The sequence below is a fragment of the Atractosteus spatula genome, chromosome 14 (assembly GCF_055471065.1).
Source record: "Atractosteus spatula isolate fAtrSpa1 chromosome 14, fAtrSpa1.hap1, whole genome shotgun sequence".
Lineage (NCBI taxonomy): Eukaryota > Metazoa > Chordata > Actinopteri > Semionotiformes > Lepisosteidae > Atractosteus > Atractosteus spatula.
In genome coordinates, this window is record NC_142719.1 from 14,614,181 (window position 1) to 14,639,100 (window position 24,920).

The 24,920-nt window shown below is 57.6% G+C and overlaps 1 protein-coding gene across 1 annotated transcript in view; it reads left to right on the plus strand.

Moving 5' to 3' along the window:
• camsap3 (calmodulin regulated spectrin associated protein family member 3) overlaps positions 1-24,920 on the plus strand; it is a 44,615-nt gene that overhangs the window by 14,759 nt on the left and 4,936 nt on the right. Inside the window, exons 2-16 of the mRNA XM_088932082.1 lie at positions 1,457-1,710; positions 7,634-7,774; positions 8,209-8,295; positions 13,686-13,824; positions 14,747-14,886; positions 15,689-15,782; positions 16,347-16,398; positions 16,585-16,655; positions 17,416-17,488; positions 17,613-19,803; positions 20,416-20,537; positions 22,624-22,877; positions 23,423-23,519; positions 23,628-23,743; positions 24,407-24,525. Coding sequence (XP_088788208.1) covers positions 1,457-1,710; positions 7,634-7,774; positions 8,209-8,295; positions 13,686-13,824; positions 14,747-14,886; positions 15,689-15,782; positions 16,347-16,398; positions 16,585-16,655; positions 17,416-17,488; positions 17,613-19,803; positions 20,416-20,537; positions 22,624-22,877; positions 23,423-23,519; positions 23,628-23,743; positions 24,407-24,525 — 3,950 coding nt within the window. The remainder of the gene's footprint in view (positions 1-1,456; positions 1,711-7,633; positions 7,775-8,208; positions 8,296-13,685; positions 13,825-14,746; positions 14,887-15,688; positions 15,783-16,346; positions 16,399-16,584; positions 16,656-17,415; positions 17,489-17,612; positions 19,804-20,415; positions 20,538-22,623; positions 22,878-23,422; positions 23,520-23,627; positions 23,744-24,406; positions 24,526-24,920) is intronic.

Consider the following 24,920-nt stretch of genomic DNA (forward strand, 5'->3'; position numbering starts at 1 on the left):
GCTAGAGGTGACTCTGCTGTCCCGTACAGACAGCGGGGTGCGGTAGAGGTGACTCTGCTGTCCCGTACAGACAGCGGGGTGCGCTAGAGGTGACTCTGCTGTCCCGTACAGACAGCGGGGTGCGGTAGAGGTGACTCTGCTGTCCCGTACAGAGAGCGGGGTGCGCTAGAGGTGACTCTGCTGTCCTGTCCCGTACAGAGAGCGGGGTGCGGTAGAGGTGACTCTGCTGTCCCGTACAGACAGCGGGGTGCGGTAGAGGTGACTCTGCTGTCCCGTACAGACAGCGGGTGCGGTAGAGGTGACTCTGCTGTCCTGTCCCGTACAGACAGCGGGGTGCGCTAGAGGTGACTCTGCTGTCCCGTACAGACAGCGGGGTGCGGTAGAGGTGACTCTGCTGTCCCGTACAGACAGCGGGGTGCGCTAGAGGTGACTCTGCTGTCCCGTACAGACAGCGGGGTGCGGTAGAGGTGACTCTGCTGTCCCGTACAGACAGCGGGGTGCGCTAGAGGTGACTCTGCTGTCCTGTCCCGTACAGACAGCAGGGTGCGGTAGAGGTGACTCTGCTGTCCCGTACAGAGAGCGGGGTGCGGTAGAGGTGACTCTGCTGTCCCGTACAGACAGCGGGGTGCGGTAGAGGTGACTCTGCTGTCCCGTACAGACAGCGGGTGCGGTAGAGGTGACTCTGCTGTTCTGTACAGACAGCCGGGTGCGGTAGAGGTGACTCTGCTGTCCCGTACAGAGAGCGGGGTGCGGTAGAGGTGACTCTGCTGTCCCGTACAGACAGCGGGGTGCGGTAGAGGTGACTCTGCTGTCCCGTACAGACAGCGGGGTGCGCTAGAGGTGACTCTGCTGTCCTGTCCCGTACAGAGAGCGGGGTGCGGTAGAGGTGACTCTGCTGTCCCGTACAGACAGCGGGGTGCGCTAGAGGTGACTCTGCTGTCCCGTACAGACAGCGGGGTGCGCTAGAGGTGACTCTGCTGTCCCGTACAGACAGCGGGGTGCGCTAGAGGTGACTCTGCTGTCCCGTACAGACAGCGGGGTGCGCTAGAGGTGACTCTGCTGTCCCGTACAGACAGCAGGGTGCGGTAGAGGTGACTCTGCTGTCCCGTACAGAGAGCGGGGTGCGCTAGAGGTGACTCTGCTGTCCTGTCCCGTACAGAGAGCGGGGTGCGGTAGAGGTGACTCTGCTGTCCCGTACAGAGAGCGGGGTGCGGTAGAGGTGACTCTGCTGTCCCGTACAGACAGCGGGGTGCGCTAGAGGTGACTCTGCTGTTCCGTACAGAGAGCGGGGTGCGCTAGAGGTGACTCTGCTGTCCTGTCCCGTACAGAGAGCGGGGTGCGGTAGAGGTGACTCTGCTGTCCCGTACAGACAGCGGGGTGCGCTAGAGGTGACTCTGCTGTCCCGTACAGACAGCGGGGTGCGCTAGAGGTGACTCTGCTGTCCTGTCCCATACAGAGAGCGTGCCTGAGGAGCTGAGGGAGCCCTTCTACAGCGACCAGTATGAGCAGGAGCACATCAAGCCCCCCGTCACCCGCCTGCTGCTGTCCTCGGACCTCTACTGCCGGGTCTGCGGGCTGGTCCTGGGGGGCGAGGCGGCGCCCCGGGACAACACTGCCCTCCTGCAGCTCCTCGCCCGCAAGGGGGTGCCCCCGAAAGACCAGGAGACCCCGATCACGGAGGCCGACCTGAGACACAGGCCCATCAAGATGGTGAGTGGTATCCTCAAAGCCGTCTTCAAAACAAACAAAACGAGAGAGGGGGGGAGATGAGAAAGCAGTCAAGCGTTCCCACTTCTGTCTTCTGTCTTCTTCAGCATTGCAATCGGTAACAAACAAGTCCTGCTCTAGCCTAGTCACGCAGAGCAGTCCTCCTGCAGGTTTCTCCTGGGATATGAAAATCCCGAGGGAGAAAGCTCCCGGAAGCAGTGATCGTGGGCCTGCAGAGTCGGTCTGCAGCTCCAAACACTGCGGGAGAAGGATCAAGGATAAACGATGGTCTGTTTCAATTAGAGTTTACAGAAATATCAGTGGTGTAGTCAGACGCCTCCCTGTTCTTTCATAATCGGGTACTGAGAGAGCTGCATTACCATTTCAGACACGAGCAGCGAACAGACACCTATGACATCTGGCCTCCTGCTTCTAACATGTTGCACAGGGGCGAGAGCTGGGCTGCCAGGGGGCTGATGGGATAGCCCCCAGCTAAGCAGGGCGGCTGTGCAGAAGAGGGATCTGGGGAATTAATTTCGCCGGCGGATTCCTCTTGGAAGCTCGGGATTAGAGAGGGAAGAGGGGAAAGGCAGGATCAGCAGCAGGGGCCGGAGAGCTCATCACAGAGGGGCTTAGCCATCAGACGTCTGGGTCGTGCGGGACGGAGAGTGTAGGAGCGCTCGATCTCGTCGGAGATCCTCGTCTCCTGTTTCCCGTTCGCTGGAGAATCTCGTTGACCGAGGAGCAAGGCGGTGCTCCGGGGAACAGAGCAGGGTTTCACAGGAGCGCGGCCAGATTCTCCTGCTGAAAGTCCGGTCCTCACCCCTGTGGGGCTGTGCAGCCAGGACCCCAGTCCCGTGTGCAGAAGTGTGGGTCTCATCAGTCCTCGTGCAGACCTGACCAGCGGAGCCCCGAGCTCCCGCGGGAGTGCGTGTGACTCATCGCGGGCGGGGTGGCCTCGGGCTCGGGCGGGCGCCGAGCTCCGGCGCGGCGTGTTAAACTCCTGCCGGCACCGCGACAGCGTCCGTCCCGGGGAGAGGGAGAGGCACTCGGTACCGGATCCTGGGCCTCTTGGGAGACGACCGGTTTCTCAGCATTGGGACTTAATTACCAATTAACAAACGGGTCTGCCCTGCCGGCCGGCCAGCCTGCCACCCTCTGCGATCTCGCGTCTCGTCTGAGCCCGCTGCAGGGCGATTTTCGACATGGCTGCACGTCCAGTGCTGCGGTGTTATCGCCCGTCTCTCCCAGATTGGGAAGATTAAGGCTTTAATACCGTCAAAACCTGACTGCACACGCCCCCTTCTCACAAGCAGATTAGAGTGTGTAGCCGGGTGCGTTAATCTGCTGGGTTAAAGCCCAGCCCCCAGACGGGAGAGGGGCCGGTCTGTTCGCGCGGGTGCAGTTTACTGAGGCCTGCGAGGGGGAGAAGTCTGCTTCTCTGCCAGTGTCACCGATCCAACCCTTCCAACCTTGAGCCGCAAACAATATCCTTGTGGACAGGCGGAGCCAGCAGTCTGGGTGACGGCCGCCCGCGATTGGCGGTCCGGTTCCCTGCACGTTAGGGTACGAATGGAAAACGTTTAATCACGAGCTGCGCTCAGTGCAGGTGAGGTGGGTTCTCCTACTCTGGGCCACTGCAAGGCTTAACGTCATGCTTCAATTCATTAAATTAGCAAGCTCATTTGTAAGCTTCCTTGCTTAATTGATGGGTTGACCTCCTCATTGTTTCTCTTAAGTGTTTAACTGCCCCACCCTGCTGCCGAAGCTTGCTAGTAGCAGTACAGCTCAATAATGGGGACCAGGAACCCGAGCTCGTCTGCCCCTGTAATTGACCCCCAGATTAGTTCAGATCCGTCTACGTCTGACCCCCAGGACCCCAGAATCTCCTGGGCCACAGTCCAGATTGGGTTCCAACTGCCTCCACTTGCCCTTTAATTGAACCGATAATGTGCTGCATCGTGGCTTTCTAAGTTGATCCGGGCTCCTAAAAACGCTGCAGCCTCCAGGCTGGTGACAGCGGCCCCTGTCCCCTGTGATCTGCTGCTGCTCGCGCCCCGGTAGAGAGCTGGAACGGCTTCATTGCGTCAATCGTTAGTGAAATGAGATGACCCAGAGCTCGGGATGGAGCCAAAGCCAGAGGATTTCCAGTCTCCTGCTGCTCCGGCCGGGATCTGCGGTGTGCTCAAGAAGGAAGAGCTGCGTCTGCCATCGGTTCCGGCGGGCAGACCCGGGGCGAGATTCTGGTGGCGGCGGCGGTGTGTGCGTGATCATCCTGCGCCCCTCGGACCGTGGGCAGACGGACCAGCACCAGGAGAGGAATCCTTCCGGCTCTCTCAGATGGGCTCGGAATGGGAAACGTGAGAGGGGGTTGTTCCTCAGCCCGTTTGGAAAATTGCAGGATCGTAAGAGCAGAGCCCCCCTCTGCGTGTCCCCCCTCCCCTCCTCTCTGCGTGTCCCCCCCCCGTGTCTCCATCTCTCTCCGTGTCTCCCTCTCTCACTCTGTCGCTCTCATGCCACAGAAGAGTGTTTGCTTCCAGAGAGGCAGGCTGGATCTGTTCCTGGAGCTGGCGGGAGTGGCCTGGCTCCGATCGGAAAGTCTTGTGGCTTTTCTTGTTGTTTTAATGGAGAAGTATCCCATTTTCAGTGCTCTGCGGCGGCTCAGAGCCTCTTCCAATTTGCGCCGGATTTATTTATTTTCCTCCCTCGCTGCTTATTGTGGGGCGCTCCTGCCATCTGGCAGTCGGACCAGAGAGGAGTTCAAGCCCTCCGCAGTGGTTCGTGTGTTCCACAGGCCGGGATTCCAGCCTGGTCCTCTGCTCTCGGTGTTCGCTTAGATGGGGGGCCGCTGTCTCAACCTGAAACCACAGAGCTGGAGGAAGAAAGCGCATCCCTTCCTAGTAATTGCTTCCGGATTTGTGGCAGTGGGATATTTTATTAAAGCTGCAGATGTGGGCTTCCTCAGGAATTCCTGGATATTGAGTAATTTTTATTTGCAAAGTAACGTTTGTATATGCATCTTAGCACCTAGGGATTTGCTGTCCCAGTAGAGTTGATCAATGTATGAAACAAAAACCCTTTTTTACAAGGTGAAATGAAATGGCTGTCCACCACATGTGGCTGTAAGGGTCGTGAGACTTTGCCCACCTGATGCTATGGTCCCCCTGCAGAATACTCACAGTTATATATTTTTAATTTCTTGCATTAATATAGCGCCTTTCAACCTGAAGGATCCCAAAGTCCTTCACAGACAGGTGGGGTCCCCACTGAGACGCGGCCCCGCTGCTCTCGGATCAGGGGGTGCAGCCGCACTCCTGCCGTCCTTTCTTTCGTCTTCTGGGGAGCTGCCCCCCGTTAGCAGCTCCTGCAATTTGGCTTGGTGGATTCTGGTGGGAGGGTGCCGCTAGGGTCCAGGACATCATCCGCCTCCACCCCTCCCTCTTGCAGATCACTGCCACAGCCATCACAGTCCGCAGATCTTTGTTCATTCCGGCCAGTCCAGAACGCAGCGCTGCTCATGGGGCTCTCGTGTAAGCATGCCTCACTCATTCATTCGCACTCACTCATTCATCCTCCCTCTTATCCTAACTGATTGACCCAGCTTTTGGCGGGCTGTCCCAGCCATTTCACACCTGCCCCCCCCCCCCCACACTGCCCTTTTGAGGTGTTCTTCTTTGCCTTTGCTGTAGAGCAGACCTGCACTGTGGTGCTGGCTGACTGTTGTCAGGGCTGTTATGGGCTGTTGTTGCCATGGGCAGAGCTGGGGACGGTGGGGTTGATGATGACGACGGGAGCTTGTCTCTTCGGGAGGTGGAGGATGAGTGTCTTGGAGGGGGAGCAGGGCAGTGTGCGTGTATCTGGGGGGACATGTTTGTGTCGACTGTTTGGTCCAGCCTGTCAGAATGCTGCTGTTCTCAGGTTTCAGGCTGCCTGTCCGTGAGTGTGTTTCGATCCCCCTGAGCTCGGTGCTATTCCCGGGGTCAGCAGTGCTGTGTGTGCAGCTTCACTCGGCCCTGTGCAGGTGCGCCGGTGTGGCACGGCTGCTGGGGGGGCTCTGCTTGGCCAGACAAGCCTGCGTGTCGGCCCGTGAGCTGGGTGGCTCCAGGCCTGCAGACCCTGGCAGCTGGTCAAGGCCTAAAGCAACAGGTCATCTGCTTTCTTATCCGAAGAATTAGTAGGATCGCAGGAGACATGGGAGCCAGGCAGCTCTGATGTCCAATAGGGCCTGGGAAGTTGCTCGTTATGTGCTAACAACACATTTTGTTATTATTGTTATTATTACTCTGCAGAACACTGAACCACAGGCAGTGCCTGGAGAGCTCAGGGATTCAGCATCAAGCGACTCGCCTGAAGGGTTCAGCTCCGAACCGCTCAGTACGCTTCTGTTTGCACAATATTTGTTTTTTTACCTGGTGTGCCGCTCCCTGCCACGGACGAGATCAGGCTGGAAAGTGTTTAAACAACAGAGCATCTTAATTGCATTAAAGAGCTCAGTGCATCTAATCTAGTTAGGGTGCTAGAGAGGTTTAATACTTCCTGAAGGAGGGCTTGTTGTCCACACAGCCCTGAGAGGCAGGGAGGGTGTTTGTTATTCCAGACCTGAGTTCCTGCAATCCCCGTGGAAGAAACTTTCGTTTTTTTAAACACGCCATTGTCTGGAAGAATGTCGGGTAGCTGGGGCTTGTGGGAGGCACGTGCAGGGCCTGAAGCAGACGCTCTGATGCTCTCTGACACGGAGGAAGGGATGAGTTGGGGTGGTGAGAAGAGTGGGGACGTTCCCCAGTGTTTGGTGCTTCAGTGGAGGGGGGGTGCTTGGTTTATTTTGTTGGGGCTGTGTTGAAGATCCGCGGAGACGAAGCTGTTTGACCTGGGGTCAAGAGAGAAGACAGTTTTCCATGCAAATCCGCAGGCCGGTAGCTGTCCCTCTCCAGCCTGCAGCTCCCCTATGTAGCGGTTGTTTTTCCCGTTTCATGCCCTGCTGTACAACCTGTGCAGCGCGTCCCTCTCCAGTGCCTCTCCCAGCGTGGCGGTGTCTTCACTCACGCACGGGCCTTTCAGAGCAGGGAAAGCTGACTGGATGTTGCTGGCCTGCAGGCTTCTGTCTGAACAACTTTGTTTTTCCCAGGACAGATGGAGTTTCGGAAATATTCGAGCGCGCGAGTGTCTCTGGAAATTGAGTTTCCAGACGTGAGCAGGGAGAACTTGGCTCCTAGGGGCGGGGCTCGCTAGGACCCAGAGAGCGAGTGTGTCGTTGGATGACGTCACTTGCGGCGAGAGTGCTGACTCAGGGCAGCCCCAGTGGGGCGGTGGCGACACCTAGTGGCAGTTCTGGGAATTGTCTTTCCTTTGTCTAGTAACGTGTAGACGTCTCACAGACTGCTTGTGCAGTGAACAGCTGTGTACTATATACTGAGCTCCCTCTTGCGTTGGTGCAGAAATACCCTCTAGTTTTGTTTTTTGGCGGTGGTGTTCAGCTTCAAGAGGGACTCTTGAAAAGGAGTTTCACAAAGCATTGCACTTTAAGAATTTACAAATGTGTCTGCTTGCTTTATAAGAATGTACTATTACCCATTGTTTCTTGTATTTTTGTGATAATTTATTTTTTATTCCTTTTATTCAGGGAATCTGGTACTTGTTCCCAGTTATACAACTGAGGCGGTCTGAATCAACCTGGGATTCGAACCCAGTTCTAGTCCCTTCAAGTTTCCAGTCCCAAACCCACACCTCTGCTCCTGCCTGATTTCATGTATTAATAGCATCTATTCTGTTGGAGAGTGGTCCTTTCACAATAACCACAACCTCATCATGAAGGGAATAATCTATGTAGATATGAATTGAACTTGAGTCATGAGTGGGTCTTATCTTGTTTGGGGCCTCCTGCCTCCTTGGCTTTAACTCCTCCCCTCTCCTCTTCTGATTGGTGCAGAGCGCTCACTTGGCGGTGATTGATTCGCTGATGGCAGTCTGCGCCATGGAGACGATGGGCAGGGTGAAGATGCCTGCTGGGCTGGAGCAGTTTGGCGCCGACAGCCAGTGGGAGAACGCGGTGCTCTACTGGGTGAACAAGGTAGGTGGCAAGTGGATGAGGATTAGTTAGCAGGGGTCCTCGTGGCTCTCCGGCCAACAGTCCCTGCCGAGACTTTGCTGGGTACTGCTCAGCTCACAGTGATGTCACCGAGAGGAGCAGTGCTCCTCCGATCAGCGCCCTGTCGGAACTGTAGAGCTTGCAGTGATGTCATGAGATGACTTGCTCTGATTGGTGGGCATGTTGGAGAAGCGCAGGAGTTGTCACAGCGATTCCAAATTTCAGGATAGAAGCTTCTTGTGTCTGAGCTGTGAGCTAAGTCTTTGCTCATGACCCAGTGCCCTCCTTTCATTGGTGATGAAAGGAGAGCTCAGCTGCGCTGGGAGAGGAGATACCCTGCGTTTCTGTCCCTGTGCTGGCCGACAGCGACACCCTGGGTCAGGTGGCCTGATCGCCCTGTGTCCTGTCTCCGGCAGTGCATTCAGAAGCTGAGGGAAAGCACAGACAGGGGCCCTGTGCAGAGGTCGCAACCTGGCATGGAGCTGCAGCAGAGCCAGCCCTCGGTGAGTCCTCCGACCCATGAAGCACGCGTGTGAACACGCACGCACACGGCAAGATCACGCGCTCACGCATCTGCACGCAGCAGCAGGAACACACACGCGTGCCTAATGACGCATGAGCAAGGAATAATTTGCACAGTACAGTGCTTTTTATCCCACGTGAATCCCAGTGTGCTTTAGATACAGCAGAGGCTTCACGTCCCCACCATGAAGTGCAGATCCCTGTCATGCATGGCAGTTGCAATGCACAGCGCCCCCTGCTGCGGAGAGGGGTACTCCACTATGGAGCGCACCCTGCTGCAGATAAGGGCACCCCACTAGTCAGTCTGTCTCGCAGGCGCCCCCTTACACAGCACGCCCTGCTGCAGAGAGGAGTGCCCCCACTACTCAGAGTGCCCTGCTGCGGGGAGGGGCGCCCCACTACACAGCGTGCCCTGCTGCAGAGAGGGGCGCCCCACTACACAGCGTGCCCTGCTGCAGAGAGGGGCGCCCCACTACACAGCGTGCCCTGCTGCAGAGAGGGGCGCCCCACTACACAGCGTGCACTGCTGCAGAGAGGGGCGCCCCACTACAAAGCTTGCCCTGCTGCAGAGAGGGGCGCCCCACTACACAGCATGCCCTGCTGCAGAGAGGGGCTTAGAACAGAGGAATACCTGCACTGCTTTGTTATTTAAGCAAAAGGTGAAAAACGCAAAAGCAGTGTAGTTCTAGCGATTTTGCTGTTTGGTGTCGGCATCTGGACTAATCTAATGGAGTAGTTAAGATTCCTTACGAGGGCCAGGAGACAGAGTGGGGGAGGAGGGAAACCAGGAGAGAGGAAACGTAAGAGCGAGAGAGAGCACACAAGAGAAGGAGAAAGAACGAAGTACAACAGGGAATGAAAAAACTCAGCCTAGGAAATGAACTTGAAGTGCTGGGAAGCATTCCTGTTTGTACGAAGTCAATCCTTCATTATGCACATCAAGTCATTTTGTTTTCACACATGAATGTATCCTGTAAAACCTCTGTTAAATGCCCGGGCTCAGCTGTCTGTCTGGTGGAGACCAGTGGTTTTTATCTGGCAACGTTTCCAGATCCTCAAGGGCCATGAAGACAATGCAGTCCTGGAGCGCCTGTTGTCAAAACCACATTCTTGGCATCGGGAATGTCTGTCAAAAATAAAGAAATACAGAGCGCGAGTAATTCGCAGCCCAGGATAGGCACAGCTGTAGAATAGGGTTCCCAGGAGACCCCGGGATCCGACTCGCCAACGTCTGAAAGCTGTCCGGGAGGGACAGATCCAGTTTGATCTTCATGGGATCAGTTTAATCTTTCTCCCGGCCGAAGAGCTGATTCTCACATAAGGAGATCAGGAAAACCTGCTGCCTTCGGGGTGATCGAACCCCTGCTTCTGCTTCAGGAGGTGCACACAGAGGGGCGCCCCTTTGCTGCAGCATATAAGAAAACCGGGACCAGCATTTAACAGACGTTTTACTGTTTTTGCTCCCGTAATGCTTCTAACGGCTCACCTGTCTTTCTCCTTTTCCACCTTTGACCTCCTGACCTCTTGACCTTCCTCCTTGCTCCTCTGTGGCAGTGCCCCACCCGCTGGTACTGGAAGCTGGTTCCTGTAAGTGGCTGCTCTCTCTTCTCCTCTGTTCTTTCTCTAACTCTCTCCCCTTCTCGTCGTGCCCCCCGAAACGCGACAGGACCAGCCAGCACAGCGCTCCCGGCCGCTCTGCCTTGCGCTTCGCCTTGGCAGTGTGCAGAGAGATCCGTGTACACTCACAGCAGCTGTCTCGGGCCGGTGCTGGCATCTCCAGTGTGTTAATAATGGCGGATGGGGGAGGGGCCGGGGGCGGGGCCGGGAGGGGAGTGGGTGTGGTTGGCTTGGAGTAGGAGGGGCCTGTCTTGTAGGGCAGAAGTATAGATTTGTGCATGATACCCTATATCATGTGTGTCAAAGCCACGGATTCTGGGATACTCCTGCCCCATCTGCCCTGCTCTGCCCTAAAATATAATTTTGCCTCGCACTTACCCCAAATTTTTTTCTGTCTATATTTTTTTTTTACCCCTGCTGTTTATCAGTCTCTCCTCTGAGTTTGGTCTCAGACCACTTTCCGCTGGCTCCCCTGTCTCGGGCTTACCGGGTCAGAGGGAACCACGCCTCGCTTGGTGTTGGAGCAAGTGCATCGCCATGCCCCGTCTGCCATACTCCTGAGAGGTGCATTCTGTCGCTCGTTACAGATCAGACACAGGGTGGGGAGCTTTCAGGGATGGCCTGCGTGCTCCTTGTGGGTTACGTCTAGTGTGAACCTGATCATTTTTTTAGTTTTTTTCTCCTTGACTTGCAATCCCAGCATCCGTTGCTGTGACACAACCTTATTCGGGGACGTGTGTGTGTTGAGTTAAAGCCCACTGAGCAAGTAGGCATACATCATTGAGCCATATCCCCTGTCTCTTGGATCACAGCCACGGCCTCTAGCACAGAAATGACCTGAAGGGTCTTGGGGTGACCCCAGCCCTGTTTCCTGAATGTCCGAGTCTGGGTTCTTCAGCATTTACTGTGCGTGTTTCTTCAGTCTGGGGCCCGCGATCAGGCCCATAATTGCATCAGTAGTCAATTGCTCCTCCTTTAGCATTTTAAATGTCCCACAAACTGTGCTAAAATAGGGTGATGTTGATTAGAAACCCCACACACAAGAATTGGACCCAAACCACATTTGTACCCCCCAGCCACTGGCATGATCTAGGAGACGATCGAGGGAGGGCGGGGAAGAGGTGTGTCATGTATAGTATTATTACCAAGTGGAATGATCCTATTTACACGCCTTTCTGATCCACCCACAAGCCACACCTCCTCCAGCCCCCAATCAGAGAAGCTGCATGCATGGTCACATGACTGTCTTTCCCTGTTGCCCCGCCCCAGACCCCGCCCCTGTGACTCTTGGCAGCTCAGTCTGTGACATGGCATTTATGCTTCTCCTTTCTTTGCCATTTGCATTCAGCATGCCATCGCTTTTTGTTTGAAGGAGTCTGGGAGTAAGCCTCCTGTGGTAATGTATTGTTCAGTTTCTTCCAAAAGTAGAGACAAGTCCGGTATACACATTTATTTCACAAACCAGAACACTTCCATTCTGTTCTAACTGGATTACTGTGTTTTTATTTTTAATTCTCTTTGACCACTTTATCATTCGTTTCGTTCATTTTTTTTGACTAAAGGGGGGGTACAGCACTGCTGTTATTTCTCTGGTTGGAGAGCCGTTTTTCTGTGTTTTGTTAGGTTTAGCGGCTGAGCGTATCCGGAAAAAAATGGACTTTATTTTTGATAAGGCACCCCTCTTATAGAATAGATCGTCCTGGGTCTGTGCAACAAAGCACCAGGCACAAAACGGGAGGAGACTCAAACCAGCACCATTGCCTGGAACGGTGAGGAGGCCATGTGATCTGCAGGGCCAGATGCGGATGGTCACACAGGTGGAGGATAGTTGTTAAAACGGGCGTGGATGAGTAGCTGTGAGGTTGAAATAAAAGCAGGGGAATGGGATCTGCAGCACAGAGACCACAACAGCGGGCACGATGTCCTAACGAGGGCCAAGAGCTCGGTCTCTCTCTTTCCCTTCCCCCCCCATGACTTCAGGGCTGGACTGAAGTGGCGTGCTGTCGGTTCGAATCGGCAACCATCGCATCAGTTCGCAACCACCCCGGATCAGGCCTGCTCTTTCTGGGCTCTCGCACTCCCATTAAACCTTAAACATTCACGAGCAGGGGCAGAGCGAAAGGAGGTCAGCGTGCTCCGAGGGATGATTCCCGCCTTGTTCGCTGCGCATCAGCAGCTCTGAGCTCGGGCGAGCTGGAGCAGGGGGAGGGGCACAGTTCTGGCACAGGGCCCTGGCCTGTTAAAATGAGCGGCCATCCCACCACAATCGATACGCACTGCAGGCCAATATCGGGCACAATGCAGAGCAGGCACAAACACCAAGTACTTACTGGACATGGATCCAAGTTATCGGGCCCACTCTGGGCGCAGATACGCTGTGGTCTTTTAAAATGAAATGTCCTTTTAAATAATGGGGAGGATCGGATTGGGTTGGGAGATCGTTCCAGGTGAGCCGCTTTGTTGGGTCGTAGAATCGGTACGAGCGTTTCCTAGGACTAATTCGCGCTGAGCTACCCTCCTTTTACTAAAAAAAACAACCCCCACCAGCTCACCTGTTTGATTTCAGTTTTCTTTTCCGTTCCCACTCCAACACATTCAGGCCTTGTCCTCCTGCATCTTGCTGTCTTGTGAGCTTGCTGGATCATTTTCTTTCCTGTCGCTCGTCTGCATGAGGGGGCTGGGGGGGGGAGTGTTTCGTCTCTCTGTCCTGTGTGTGTGTGTGTGTGCGGGGGGGGTCAGACTTCCTCCGCTGCGCTGATGTGCCTGTCCCGCACCCTCGCTGTTCGAGGAACGCCCCTGTCTGGCCGCTCTGTCCTGTGCTGTGCCGTGCGACGCCGCTGGGTGTATTTGATCGTAGTCCTCGTCTCTGCTGCTGTCTTTCTTTTACCTTTTGTGGGTTGTGCCGATTTTTCTGGACTGTTGGCTGGCTTCGCTCGTGACAGGGGGGGAGGAGGGGGGGGCAGTTTTGATTTCTTTCGGTTTTTTTTTTTGTTTTTCTGACCTCGCAGAACGATTCTCTGGCTTTCTGGGGAAAGTAACGGTGTCCTGTAAAGATAACTGATCGGATGAATCGAATGATTGGCTACTTAGTTTAGGCCAGATGTTAAACTGGAGACTTTAGGACATTGCAGTTTTTTAATTGAGATGCAAGAAGAAAGACGTAGGTATATATTTTTTTTGCATGGCGCTGCGGATAACAGAACTGTGCATTTTGGCTAATTATATAATTTGGCTAAGGCAAGTCAGGAAGCTTCAGAGCTTTGTGCAACACTGATTTACCACCCCCACCGCTATCACTAGTGCTCAATATTCTAGGTGTCCACAGACCTGATTTTGGCATCAGGGAAGTGTCAAGAATTTATCTCAGTCAGGCCTGCACTCTTGCTGCAGCTTTTTAGGGGGTGCACTTTATTCACCTGAAGTTTTGGGGAACTGGGGTGGGGGGTAGATAGGGCAAATTGTCCACACTGAAGGCATTAAGGCTTGGTGAGGGTACCTCAGGGATTATAGAAGAAACAAGTGGCAGATCTCTGGGGAGACTTGCTCGTTAGCTGGCATGATCAGTGCATGACGAACCAGGCTCTGCCATTAAGGAGCGGGCGGTGCCGAAGTCCGGGCCTGGAACAGTTTGGAATGGTTCGGCGTTTGAGCTCCCAGCACACCTCCCTTCCCCGGTCGTGAGGGATTCCTTAGGAGAGAGGAATCCTTCCTCCGCCGGCCGGCCGGTCCTCACCCTCTCCCCTCTCGCTCTCAGATCCGCTACAGGAAAGACAAGATGCTGCACAAGCAGACGCCCACCTTCCCGCTGGTGGCGGGCGCCAAGGACCTGTCCAACGGCTGTGCCATCGCCGCCATCGTGCACTTCTACTGCCCTGGCCTGCTCCGCCTGGAAGGTGTGTGCCGGCGCTGTCTGCTCGCCCAGCATCTCGTCCCCGTGCCCTAAAGCCCCCCGCGTCGGTCCTAAAGCCGAGGGACCGGCTGGGGGGGGGCTCAGTCGCCCAAACATGGCCCCTGGTTTCCCCAGGGTCCAGCTCTCAGCTGTCAGTTTGTTTTGGTCTTTTCTTGTGCAGGAAGTCTGCCAGGCTTGAACAGTGATCAAACAGGTGCTATATTTCATAATGCATCGATCTAGCGCCTTTCATCACAATGGATCTTGACCCACTTCCTCCCGCCGATGTGCAGACCCACTGCACGGATCAGAGGGAGGGGTGAGACGCTGCTGTACAGCTCAATTAAGAGCCCAGAGCCGGGACGCTGTGCCATCCTTAAGGCCAAATAGTTTAACGTCAGTCTGAAGATTGCAAATTTAAGTCAATCCGAAGTTCACTTCCCTCTTTCACTTTTCATAATGTTTCCAACACCAGAAGATTCAGTAACAGACCATTCCTAGTCCAGCTGCAGCTGTAAAAGAGGGCAGAGAAACCTGCAGTACCAGTCAGAGGCGACACCCCCTGCTGGTTTCCTCTCACTGGCTTCGCAAGAGTGCAGAAATCTGTGGAGAGGGCTAACTGGGTCAATGCATTGAATTTAAACTATTTTTGGAACAGCTGCAGAATTGGTTTTTCAGTTTTGGTGGTGGCATATTTGTATACATCACATGTCTCAAAAGGCCAAAATCAATATTAATAGAGGAATCTTGTTGAAAATAAAGGCACAAGCAATCCTCAGGCTAAAAGATCTCTGAACGACCTCCCAGAGACTTTTAAATGAGCCCCCAGAAAGATTCTACATGATACCAAGTGGTTTAATTGTGGGCCCCTCTGCTCACTGACTGTCTGTGACTGTCTGTCTCCTGCTGCTCTGCCCCCACCACAGACGTGTGTTTGAAGGACACCATGTCAGTGGCTGACAGCCTGTACAACCTGCAGCTGATCCAGGACTTCTGCCAGAGCGCTCTGAAGAGCTGCTGCCCCCTAGCGCTGGAGGACCTCCTGTACGCCCCGCCTGCACTCAAGGTACGTCAACCTTCCGCCCGGCTCCAGGTGGACTCGGAGCGCTTTAGAGACCGGAAGTGCTTTTGCCCCCCCTGCCCCTGACATCCCGTTAATTCCTCTGTTTAATGGATCGTTTGGATTCAGTGAAGACAGCTGATAGGATTGGGGATCGGTCAGTCTGTCTGCGGGCTCATTCAGAGCCGGGTCCCATGAGCTCGCTGTTCCCCTGGTCAGTGGCTGTGCTTTGACCCAGTTCCCAGCAGGGCGGCGCTGTCCGTTCTCCAGTCACCTGCTCTCTGGGGCAGTGGGAGCCCAGGAGTCTGCCCTGGACAGGGAGTCCTGCACAGAAATGAGGGCAAAAGAAATCCATGAAATCGTCCGTCTTTTAAAAATGGCCCAGCGCTGGCGGAGTTTGTCAAGGGTCATTGTGGCACGAACGGCCTGCGAGTTTGGGTCTGCCCACCGTCTCTTTCTGTCCCACGCTTGGCACTGTATGATCCAGGCCTGGCTGGCACCACAGGTCCCCCCCCTCACCCACCCGTCTGCCACCTCACAGGACGCACAATTCTCGCTAATTGTTTACTAACGAGCTCTGAAACAAGAGGGTCTTTGTGAGTGTGTGTGTAGATTCAGGGATTCAGGAGGGCATAGTGTTGGAGGGGTCCCCTCTCTTCCATGCCACCCTGCCAAGCAGCACAGTTTGACGTGAGCTTCTGAAGAGAGCGAGGTCCCGGCAGATTTTTTGCAGAAACGCGCTTCAGTTCTGTCTCTCCTGCCCCCTGGCCAGGACGCACCGCTAACAGTTGTGGGGCTGTTTTGACAGGTGAACATCATGACCTTCATGGCCGAGCTGTTCGGCTGCTTCGAGGTGCAGAAGCCGGATTTCGTTCAGCCCAAAGAGCCCCTGGACCTGCAAGGTACTTGAGAGCGTGAGGCCCAGGGCATGCGAGCAGGGAGGGGCGGCCCCGTTCAAGCGCAGGCAGGAAGCTGGCCCGCAGCCTTGTGTTGGCGACAGGGAGGAGAAACCCGTGTTTCAGTACCGTGGAGGGGGTCCGCCGTGCACGTGTTAGCACTTCGCACGGCCTGGCTTCAATTCCTGGGGTGCTGTCTGTGTGGAGTTTGCATGTTTCCCCCATGCTTGCGTGGGTTTCCCCTGGGTCCTCCAGTTTCCTCCCGCAGTCCAAAGACATGCTGTTAGGAAAATTAGCCCTGGTGTGAGAGTGTGAGAGTGTGAGAGTGTGAGAGTGTGAGAGTGTGAGCCCTGTGAGCCCTGTGATGGACTGGTGTCCTGTCCAGGCTGTACCCTGCTGGGATAGGCTCCGGCTCCCATGCTGCCCTGTACTGGGTGAAGCGGATGGATGGTAGAAACATCCAGAAAGCAGCTGGCTCCCGGCCTGGAAGGGGCTCCTCCCGGCTCGTGGCTCGGTGAATTGGTGGGAGCTGGGGGACCTCGCCGTGAAAAGTCTTTTTGGTTTTTGCAGACCCGTCGGGACTGAGCGACTGCACCACACCGACCAGCGCCAACAGCAACAGGTACCAGGCGTTCGGCTCAGACCTCGCTCTTCCACTCCCCTGTCCCCCCTCTCTCTCCTCCTCTTCCTCTAAATCTCCCTTTTTTTCAGAAAAGTTGGCAGTGTCCTTTTAAAAGCCCTTTTCTAGCGCAGAGCAGTGCTGGCGCGTCTCCAGCCTCCGGTGATTTGTTGACTTGGTGTGTTTCAGTGCCTCTCCTGCCTTCGTCTTCAGACAGCCCTTCCTGCCCATCTCTCCGCAGTCCCCAGGGGGCATGCCAGGTAGGGACTCGCAGTCCGCACCGCTCCTCCATCACGCCTGTGCTTTCCCACTGCCTGCTCTTGCTTCGCTAGGCTGCATGCTGCCCTTCCCATGGAGTCCTGTTGCGAATGGTTAGAAGCACAGCCTATAAACTTCTCTTCACTAGTGAAAAGCAGGGATTTGCTGTTGGGGTTCAGAATGCATTACACAGGGAGAGCTGCGTCTAGGGGTGCAGTGTCGGCTTTCTCCTTCCCTGTGTGGCTGTGTGTCAGAGCTGGCCAGCCCCTGTCTTGACCCCCTGTTTCAGCCCCTGATCCTCTGTCTCCCTCTCTGTGTGTCAGCGCTGGCCAGCCTCTGACTGGCTCTCTCCCTCTGTGTTTGTCAGAGCTGACCAGCCCCTGTATTAGCCCCTGACCTGTTCTCTCCCTTTATGTGTGTCAGTGCTGGCCAGCCCCTGACCAGCTCTCTCCCTCTCTGTGTGTGTCAGAGCTGGCCAGCCCCTGTCTCAGCCCCTGACTGTCTCTCTCCCTCTCTGTGTGTCAGAGCTGGCCAGCCCCTGTCTCAGCCCCTGACCAGCTCTCTCCCTCTCTGTGTGTGTCAGAGCTGGCCAGCCCCTGTCTCAGCCCCTGACCAGCTCTCTCCCTCTCTGTGTGTGTCAGAGCTGGCCAGCCCCTGTCTCAGCCCCTGACTGTCTCTCTCCCTCTCTGTGTGTCAGAGCTGGCCAGCCCCTGTCTCAGCCTCTGACCGGCTCTCTCGACTCTCTGTGTGTCTCGTGTGCAGGAGCCCTGACACAGTCTACCTCAATGCCGCACGTGGAGGGTGTAGGGAAGACCTGGCCCAAGAGACAGATCAGGTACAGCCCGACTCTTATCTGTTTTTCTCTCTGTTGCTCACTCTTCTCCCATCCTGTCCCTGTCCTTTTCTTCCTGCACACAAGGATTCATTGTTCTCCCACCTCTCTCCCTCTCCGTGCCCAGCCGCCCGCTCTCCTCCGCTGTGTCCTTCAGCATCCCGTTCGGCCTGGACAGCGACGTGGACATCGTGATGGGGAATCCTGTGGGCATGACTCGCTCCATCAGCTCCGACAGCCTGGGGCCCAACGTCTTCCAGCCCGCGCCAGGCGTCCCCCCCCCCCGCGCCACCTACACCCCATCCGAAGAGGTCCCGGACTTCGGCGGGAAGGGGAAGGGGGTGGGAGGGCAGACGGCTACCCAGACCGGCCAGAACGGGCCCCTGGGGCCTCACAGGGCGTCCTGGGGCACTCAGACGCCCCCCGTCAAGATGCGCATGGAGAAGGACCCTGAGGGGCTGGAGAACGGGCTGGAGGAGAGTGGCTACGCCGACCTGCCCACCATCGAGGAGGCCCTGCAGATCATCCACAGCGAGAGCAAGATGGAGCCCCGGTTACACCCGGACGGCGCCCCGGACGGGTTCTACCTCCACTCCCCGGACGACCCTGCCGGCTTCCGGCACAACGGGAGCCCCTCCCGGCTCAGCTCGTCGGCCCCGTCCCGCGCGGGAATGATGTACCGGCCCTCGGGGGAGCCGCAGGAGAGGGAGCGGGGCCAGCGGCGGACGCGCCGCACCTCGGAGGGCTCCAGGGCCTCGCGGGACGACGACTCGGTGCTGCGGGACGGCAGTGTGGACTCGGACGCTTCCGAAGACCTGCCTAAAGCGCCCGCCGCTCCGGCACCCGCCGCCGCGGACGGGGACCCCCGAGACGAGGCGGGCACCGGGACGCTGTCCCTGTCCTCGTCCTCGGACAGCGGCGTGAGGATGACCAGCTTCGCGGAGCTCAAGAAGAAGCTGGTGCCCGCCACGCCCGCCGCCGCCGCCACCGAGTCCCCCAGGGGCAGCCCCGAGCCACAGATGACCACCTGGGCGCAGCGATCGGAGGAGAGCCCCAGCAAGAGCCCCGCGCTCAACACGGAGATGTCGCAGCTGGGCGCCAGGCTGGAGGAGAAGCGCCGGGCGATCGAGGCCCAGAAGAAGCGCATCGAGGCCATCTTCGCCAAGCACCGCCAGCGGCTGGGCAAGAGCGCCTTCATGCAGCTCAAGAAGCATCGGGACGGCGCCGGCGAGGCCGAGGCCGAGGTGCCGGAGGAGCTGGGCCAGCTGACGCTGGAGGAGCGGCTGGCGCGCATCGAGGACGAGGAGGAGCAGCGGGAGGGCCCCCCCCTCCCCCTCCCCCCCGCCGAGGACCGGGACAAGCTGGCGGACGGGTCGCACCAGGAGAAGCAGGTCACCTTCTCCCCGGAGATCCGCAAGCCGGAGGAGGACGCGCACCTGGGGGACTACAACAAGGCCGTGTCCAAGCTCAACGCCGCGCTCAGCTCCCTGCAGAGCGACATGCAGCGGCTGGCCGAGCAGCAGCAGCAGCTCATGCGCAAGAAGCCCGCCACCCAGGCCTGGGTCATCCCCGCCAGCCCCAAGCCCACCGCCGCCGCCCCGCCGCTGCCGTCCCCCAGGCCGTCCCGGGAGCCCACGCCGCGCTCCGCCGACCTCTCCTGCTCCTCCCCGTCGCCTTCCCCGTCTCGCAAGCCCGCCAGCCACCCCGCCCCGCCCAAATCCCCCCAGCCGACCCCCCGGAGGGCGCAGTCCGTGCCACCCAAGAGCCCCAAGCACGCCCGCCCCCTGGACCTCAAGTTCCCGCCCCTCACCCGCGTCCTCACCCCCCCCAACAACGTGGACAACCTGCCTCACCTCCGCAAGTTCTCCCCCAGCCAGTGTCCCGTCCAGACCTCCTCCTCCTTCAGCATCGGGCAACCCCAGAGCCCCAGAGAGCCGGGCAAGCCCGTGGGGCCCATTCCCAAGCCCCCCGGCCCGGAGGACGACTCCTCCGAGACGGGCTCGAGCGAGGAGCCCGCCATGTTCAGCTTGGAGCTGGAGGGCCACCCCCGGCCCCCTGTGGGCCCCGTCGTCGGGCCCTCTTCCTCCCGGAAAGAGCCGGGAGGGGGCAGCAGTTCGGGGGCGCCCTCGGAGTGCTCCTTTGAGAGCGACCTGCAGCCCTCCTTCAACGGGAAGCGCAGCAGCCTGATCGAGATCTCGCTGTCCTCGCTGCGCGGCCCCGAGGAGGCCGAGGGGGATGAGGGCCCCGAGAGCTTCAGCGACTCCACAAGCGACCACACGGAGCCCGAACAGAGGGGCGGGCTGGGCTTCTTCTTCAAGGTGAGTCTGGGCCGGGGTGTGGTCCTTAATTGAGCCAGGAGCACTCCCTCGCTTCAGGAACTTCAAGAATTAACCCCCGGGAAGTCTTGAGCTGTACCGCTGGCCCCTGGCGTAGGACAATCCGCTCGAAAGGCCAAATGAAATGCCAGACTTGGGGGTGCTCTGTGCTCTCCACCACGAGCATGTCCCATGGTGCACAGGGCACCGAACCGTAGAGCAAGCAGGATAGATGGACAGGGAGGGGGTAAGAGGGGGGTAGGAAGGATAGCTTGTAGACCAGAGTGCTTGTACAGCCTTTCCACCATGAATGATTAACTCAGCCCATCAATTATTTATTTTTGGCCTATATTACTGAGATCGTAGCATTCCGAGGAGGGTGGGGGTTATTTTCCTGAGCCGTAAAGAGGACAAGAATCTCCTCCCAGTCTGCCCTGTCCTTGTCAGGGATTTGGACAGCAGAGGGTGGAACCTTTTCACCTTCCTTTAGAAAACCAGTGCCGCTGTCCCCAGGCCAGACCAGCGTCTGTTTGTCAGTCGGTCAGCCGGTCTTGTACAGCAGGGCAGTGCGTCTGTGCATGTCCACGCCTGAGCGTGTGTCCGTGTGCCCGTCAGGACGAGGCGCGGCCGGAGGACGAGATGGCGCAGCGCCGGGCGGCGCTCCTGGAGAAACAGCAGAAGCGCGCGGAGGAGCTGAAGAGGAGGCGGCAGTGGCAGGAGCAGGAGCGAGAGGCCAGGTCAGTCGCTGCCTGTGTGCTGCAGTGCTGTGGTGGTGCGAGACGGACCCTGGACTGCAACGGGGGGGCAATGAAGTGTGTAGTTATCGCTTTCCCAGGCATGTCCAGGAGGTAGGGGTTAGAGGGGCCTCTGTGCTATCATAGATCACGCATGATGAAATGACTTCTGTCACTTGACCCACCAACAACCAAACAGCATGCACACTGACCGACCGACCAGCCTGCACACCGACCGACCAGCACTCCCACTCACCGACCGACCGACCAGCCTGCACACCGACCGACCAGCACTCCCACTCACCGACCGACCGACCAGCCTGCACACCGACCGACCAGCACTCCCACTCACCGACCGACCGACCAGCCTGCACACCGACCGACCAGCACTCCCACTTACCGACCGACCGACCAGCCTGCACACCGACCGACCAGCACTCCCACTCACCGACCGACCGACCAGCCTGCACACCGACCGACCAGCACTCCCACTCACCGACCGACCGACCAGCCTGCACACCGACCGACCAGCACTCCCACTCACCGACCGACCGACCAGCCTGCACACCGACCGACCGGCACTCCCGCTCACCGACCGACCGACCAGCCTGCACACCGACCGACCGGCACTCCCGCTCACCGACCGACCGACACTCCCGCTCACCGACCGACCGACCAGCCTGCACACCGACCGACCGGCACTCCCGCTCACCGACGGACCGACCAGCCTGCACACCGACCGACCGGCACTCCCGCTCACCGACCGACCGACCAGCCTGCACACCGACCGACCGGCACTCCCGCTCACCGACCGACCGACCAGCCCGCTCACCGACCGACCGGCACTCCCGCTCACCGACCGACCGACCAGCGTGCACACCGACCGACCGGCACTCCCGCTCACCGACCGACCGGCACTCCCGCTCACCGACCGACCGACCAGCCTGCACACCGACCGACCGGCACTCCCGCTCACCGACCGACCGACACTCCCGCTCACCGACCGACCGGCACTCCCGCTCACCGACCGACCGACCAGCGTGCACACTGACCGACCGACACTCCCGCTCACCGACCGACCGGCACTCCCGCTCACCGACCGACCGACACTCCCGCTCACCGACCGACCGGCACTCCCGCTCACCGACCGACCGACACTCCCGCTCACCGACCGACCGACACTCCCGCTCACCGACCGACCGGCACTCCCGCTCACCGACCGACCGACACTCCCGCTCACCGACCGACCGACACTCCCGCTCACCGACCGACCGACCAGCCTGCACACTGACCGACCGGCACTCCCGCTCACCGACCGACCGACCAGCCTGCACACTGACCGACCGGCACTCCCGCTCACCGACCGACCGACCAGCCTGCACACTGACCGACCGGCACTCCCGCTCACCGACCGACCGACCAGCGTGCACACTGACCGACCGGCACTCCCGCTCACCGACCGACCGACCAGCCTGCACACTGACCGACCGGCACTCCCGCTCACCGACCGACCGACCAGCCTGCACACTGACCGACCGGCACTCCCGCTCACCGACCGACCGACCAGCGTGCACACTGACCGACCGGCACTCCCGCTCACCGACCGACCGACCAGCGTGCACACTGACCGACCGGCACTCCCGCTCACCGACCGACCGACCAGCGTGCACACTGACCGACCGGCACTCCCGCTCACCGACCGACCGACCACCTTGCACACTGACCGACCGGCACTCCCGCTCACCGACCGACCGACCACCTTGCACACTGACCGACCGACCAGCGTGCACACTGACCGACCAACACTCCCACTCACCGACCGACCAACCAGCGTGCACACTGACCGACCAACACTCCCACTCACCGACCGACCAACCAGCCTGCACACTGACCGACCAACCAGCCTGCACACTGACCGACCAACACTCCCACTCACTGACCGACCAACCAGCGTGCACACCGACCGACCAACCAGCGTGCACACTGACCGACCGACAGTACTAACACACATGCTCACTGGCCGAACAGTCAACCACACTGACTGACCACCACGCTGGCTTGCTGACCGACTGTCCTGTTCCGTGCTCAGGCCTCAGTCCGAGGAGGGCAGAGGGCGTGTGGAGGACAGGCCCCCGGCCCCCCGCACGCCGCCCCCCGAGGGGACCCCGCAGCGTCGCGGAGACTTCACGCGGCAGGAGTACCAGCGCCGGCACCAGCTCAAGATTATGGAGGACCTGGACAAGGTGCTGCGGCAGAAGCCCACCACGGTCCGCGGCGTGAAGAAGCAGAGGCCCAAGACCGTCTTCCGGGACGACTCGGTCCTGGCCCGCAGCCCCGTGAAAGGTCTGGAGCAGAACCATCCTGCCCTCCCTCTCTCAGTTCAATTCAATTCAATTCAATTCAATTCAAGGTGCTTTATTAGCATGACCGATGGGTACAATCAGTGTTGCCAAAGCAAATAAAATAATAATAATAAAATAAATTCACATGAAAAACAAAAAATAAAAGTAAAATAAAATCTACAGACATTTACAACAAAGACATCACTCTCTCTCACCCTCTTTCTCTCTTTCACTCTCTCTCACTCTCCTGTGTCTCCCGCAGGCTCCAGGCGCAGTAAAGTGTACTCTCACTCCTCGCTGTCTCACTCTCTCACTCTCCTGTGTCTCCCGCAGGCTCCAGGCTCAGTAAAGTGTGCTCTCACTCCTCGCTGTCTCACTCTCTCACTCTCCTGTGTCTCCCGCAGGCTCCAGGCTCAGTAAAGTGTGCTCTCACTCCTTGCTGTCTCACTCTCTCACTCTCCTGTGTCTCCCGCAGGCTCCAGGCTCAGTAAAGTGTGCTCTCACTCCTCGCTGTCTCACTCTCTCACTCTCCTGTGTCTCCCGCAGGCTCCAGGCTCAGTAAAGTGTACTCTCACTCCTCGCTGTCTCTCTCCACCATGGCCAATGACACGGGCGGCTCCCTGATGGTGAAGAAGTCCCCCAGGTGAGAGGCTGACACAGGCAGGCTCACATCCCCTCTGGACACGTCTGCATTCTTGTGTGTCCTGCCCCCCCCCAGCTACTGACCGGTCCACTTCCCTATCTCCCTCAGAGCTGATTCGCCCTTGGGTCTGATGTCACCGAGCCGGCTGGCCAATCAGAACGGAGAGAAGGACTGGGAGAACGCCTCTACCGCCTCCTCCCCTGCCTCTATCCCAGAGTACACAGGTGCGTCCCAGTTTACGCCACAGAGACTTCGAGGACAAGATAAACTCTGATTTAGAAAATTTTACTATACCACAGTTTCAGAGCATGTCTGTAGCAGTTTCAGGCTTTTTCTTAAATATGACATGCCAGCAGGAATACAGCCTTAACCCCTTCGTCTGTTGCTGTTCAATACTGTAGACCACTGTAGCTAAATCAAGTTCTCCATTTTGGCTAAATTTAGAACATTTTAGTTTAAGGGCTGTAGCCGATGCTTCACAAGTGCATGACAAACTACTTGTACTCAGAATGAAGGTTTGGAGTTACGAGTACGAGTCACAATGGTTTGTGGGTATGAATGTTAATTAGTTTTTCGTCTAATCATTACGCTACAGTTTCTAATTCTGCCCTTTTGCACATAATAGTTGAAGTTATGGATACAAGCATACAGACAGCTGTTTCACTTTTACAGCCCTAACAGGTCAAAATTCAAATATGTATTAAGAAAGCATTCACTGCCCGTTATAAATAAGTCAGTTTATTATAACATGTAAATGCTTTATTAGTGCCTACTTACGTAATGGACAATTCTTTGTACTGCAGGCTATAAAGAGTTAGGTGTAGGTCATATATCATGGAGGTTGGGAAGAAAGCGTCCTGATTCGTGTTGTGTGTTTGTGTCCCAAGGTCCGAAGCTCTATAAGGAGCCCAGCTTCAAGTCCAACAAGTTCATCATCCACAACGCCCTGTCGCGCTGCTGCCTGGCGGGCAAAGTCAACGAGCCGCAGAAAAACAAGATTGTGGAGGTAAGATACCCCCCAGACTGCCGATTGACCCTCTGGGCTGGAATTTAATTTCACTGTCCCTGTATGGAGACCAGGGGCAGTGCAGTGTGCTGCAGGAGGACCTCCTCCAGTTAAACCAGGGTCCTTTCTACTTGGTTACTAGAGATCGCATGGCTGTGTAAGAGCAGGGGGGTCAAGCCCAGATCCTGGCTAATCTCCACTGATCGAGCTGGTGCAGCAGCTGCTTCCTCCTGCCCCTGCCCTGCCGTGTGCCTCCCCCGGTTTCTCTTTGGGGTGCTCTGGGTGGAGAGTGGGTCTGTGAGTGCAGGTACTGTAACTGTAATCCCTGCGATCTGTCTCCCTCCTCTCTGTCCTCTGTCCCCTGTCCCCTGCCCGTGCGCTGTGTACTCTCGCAG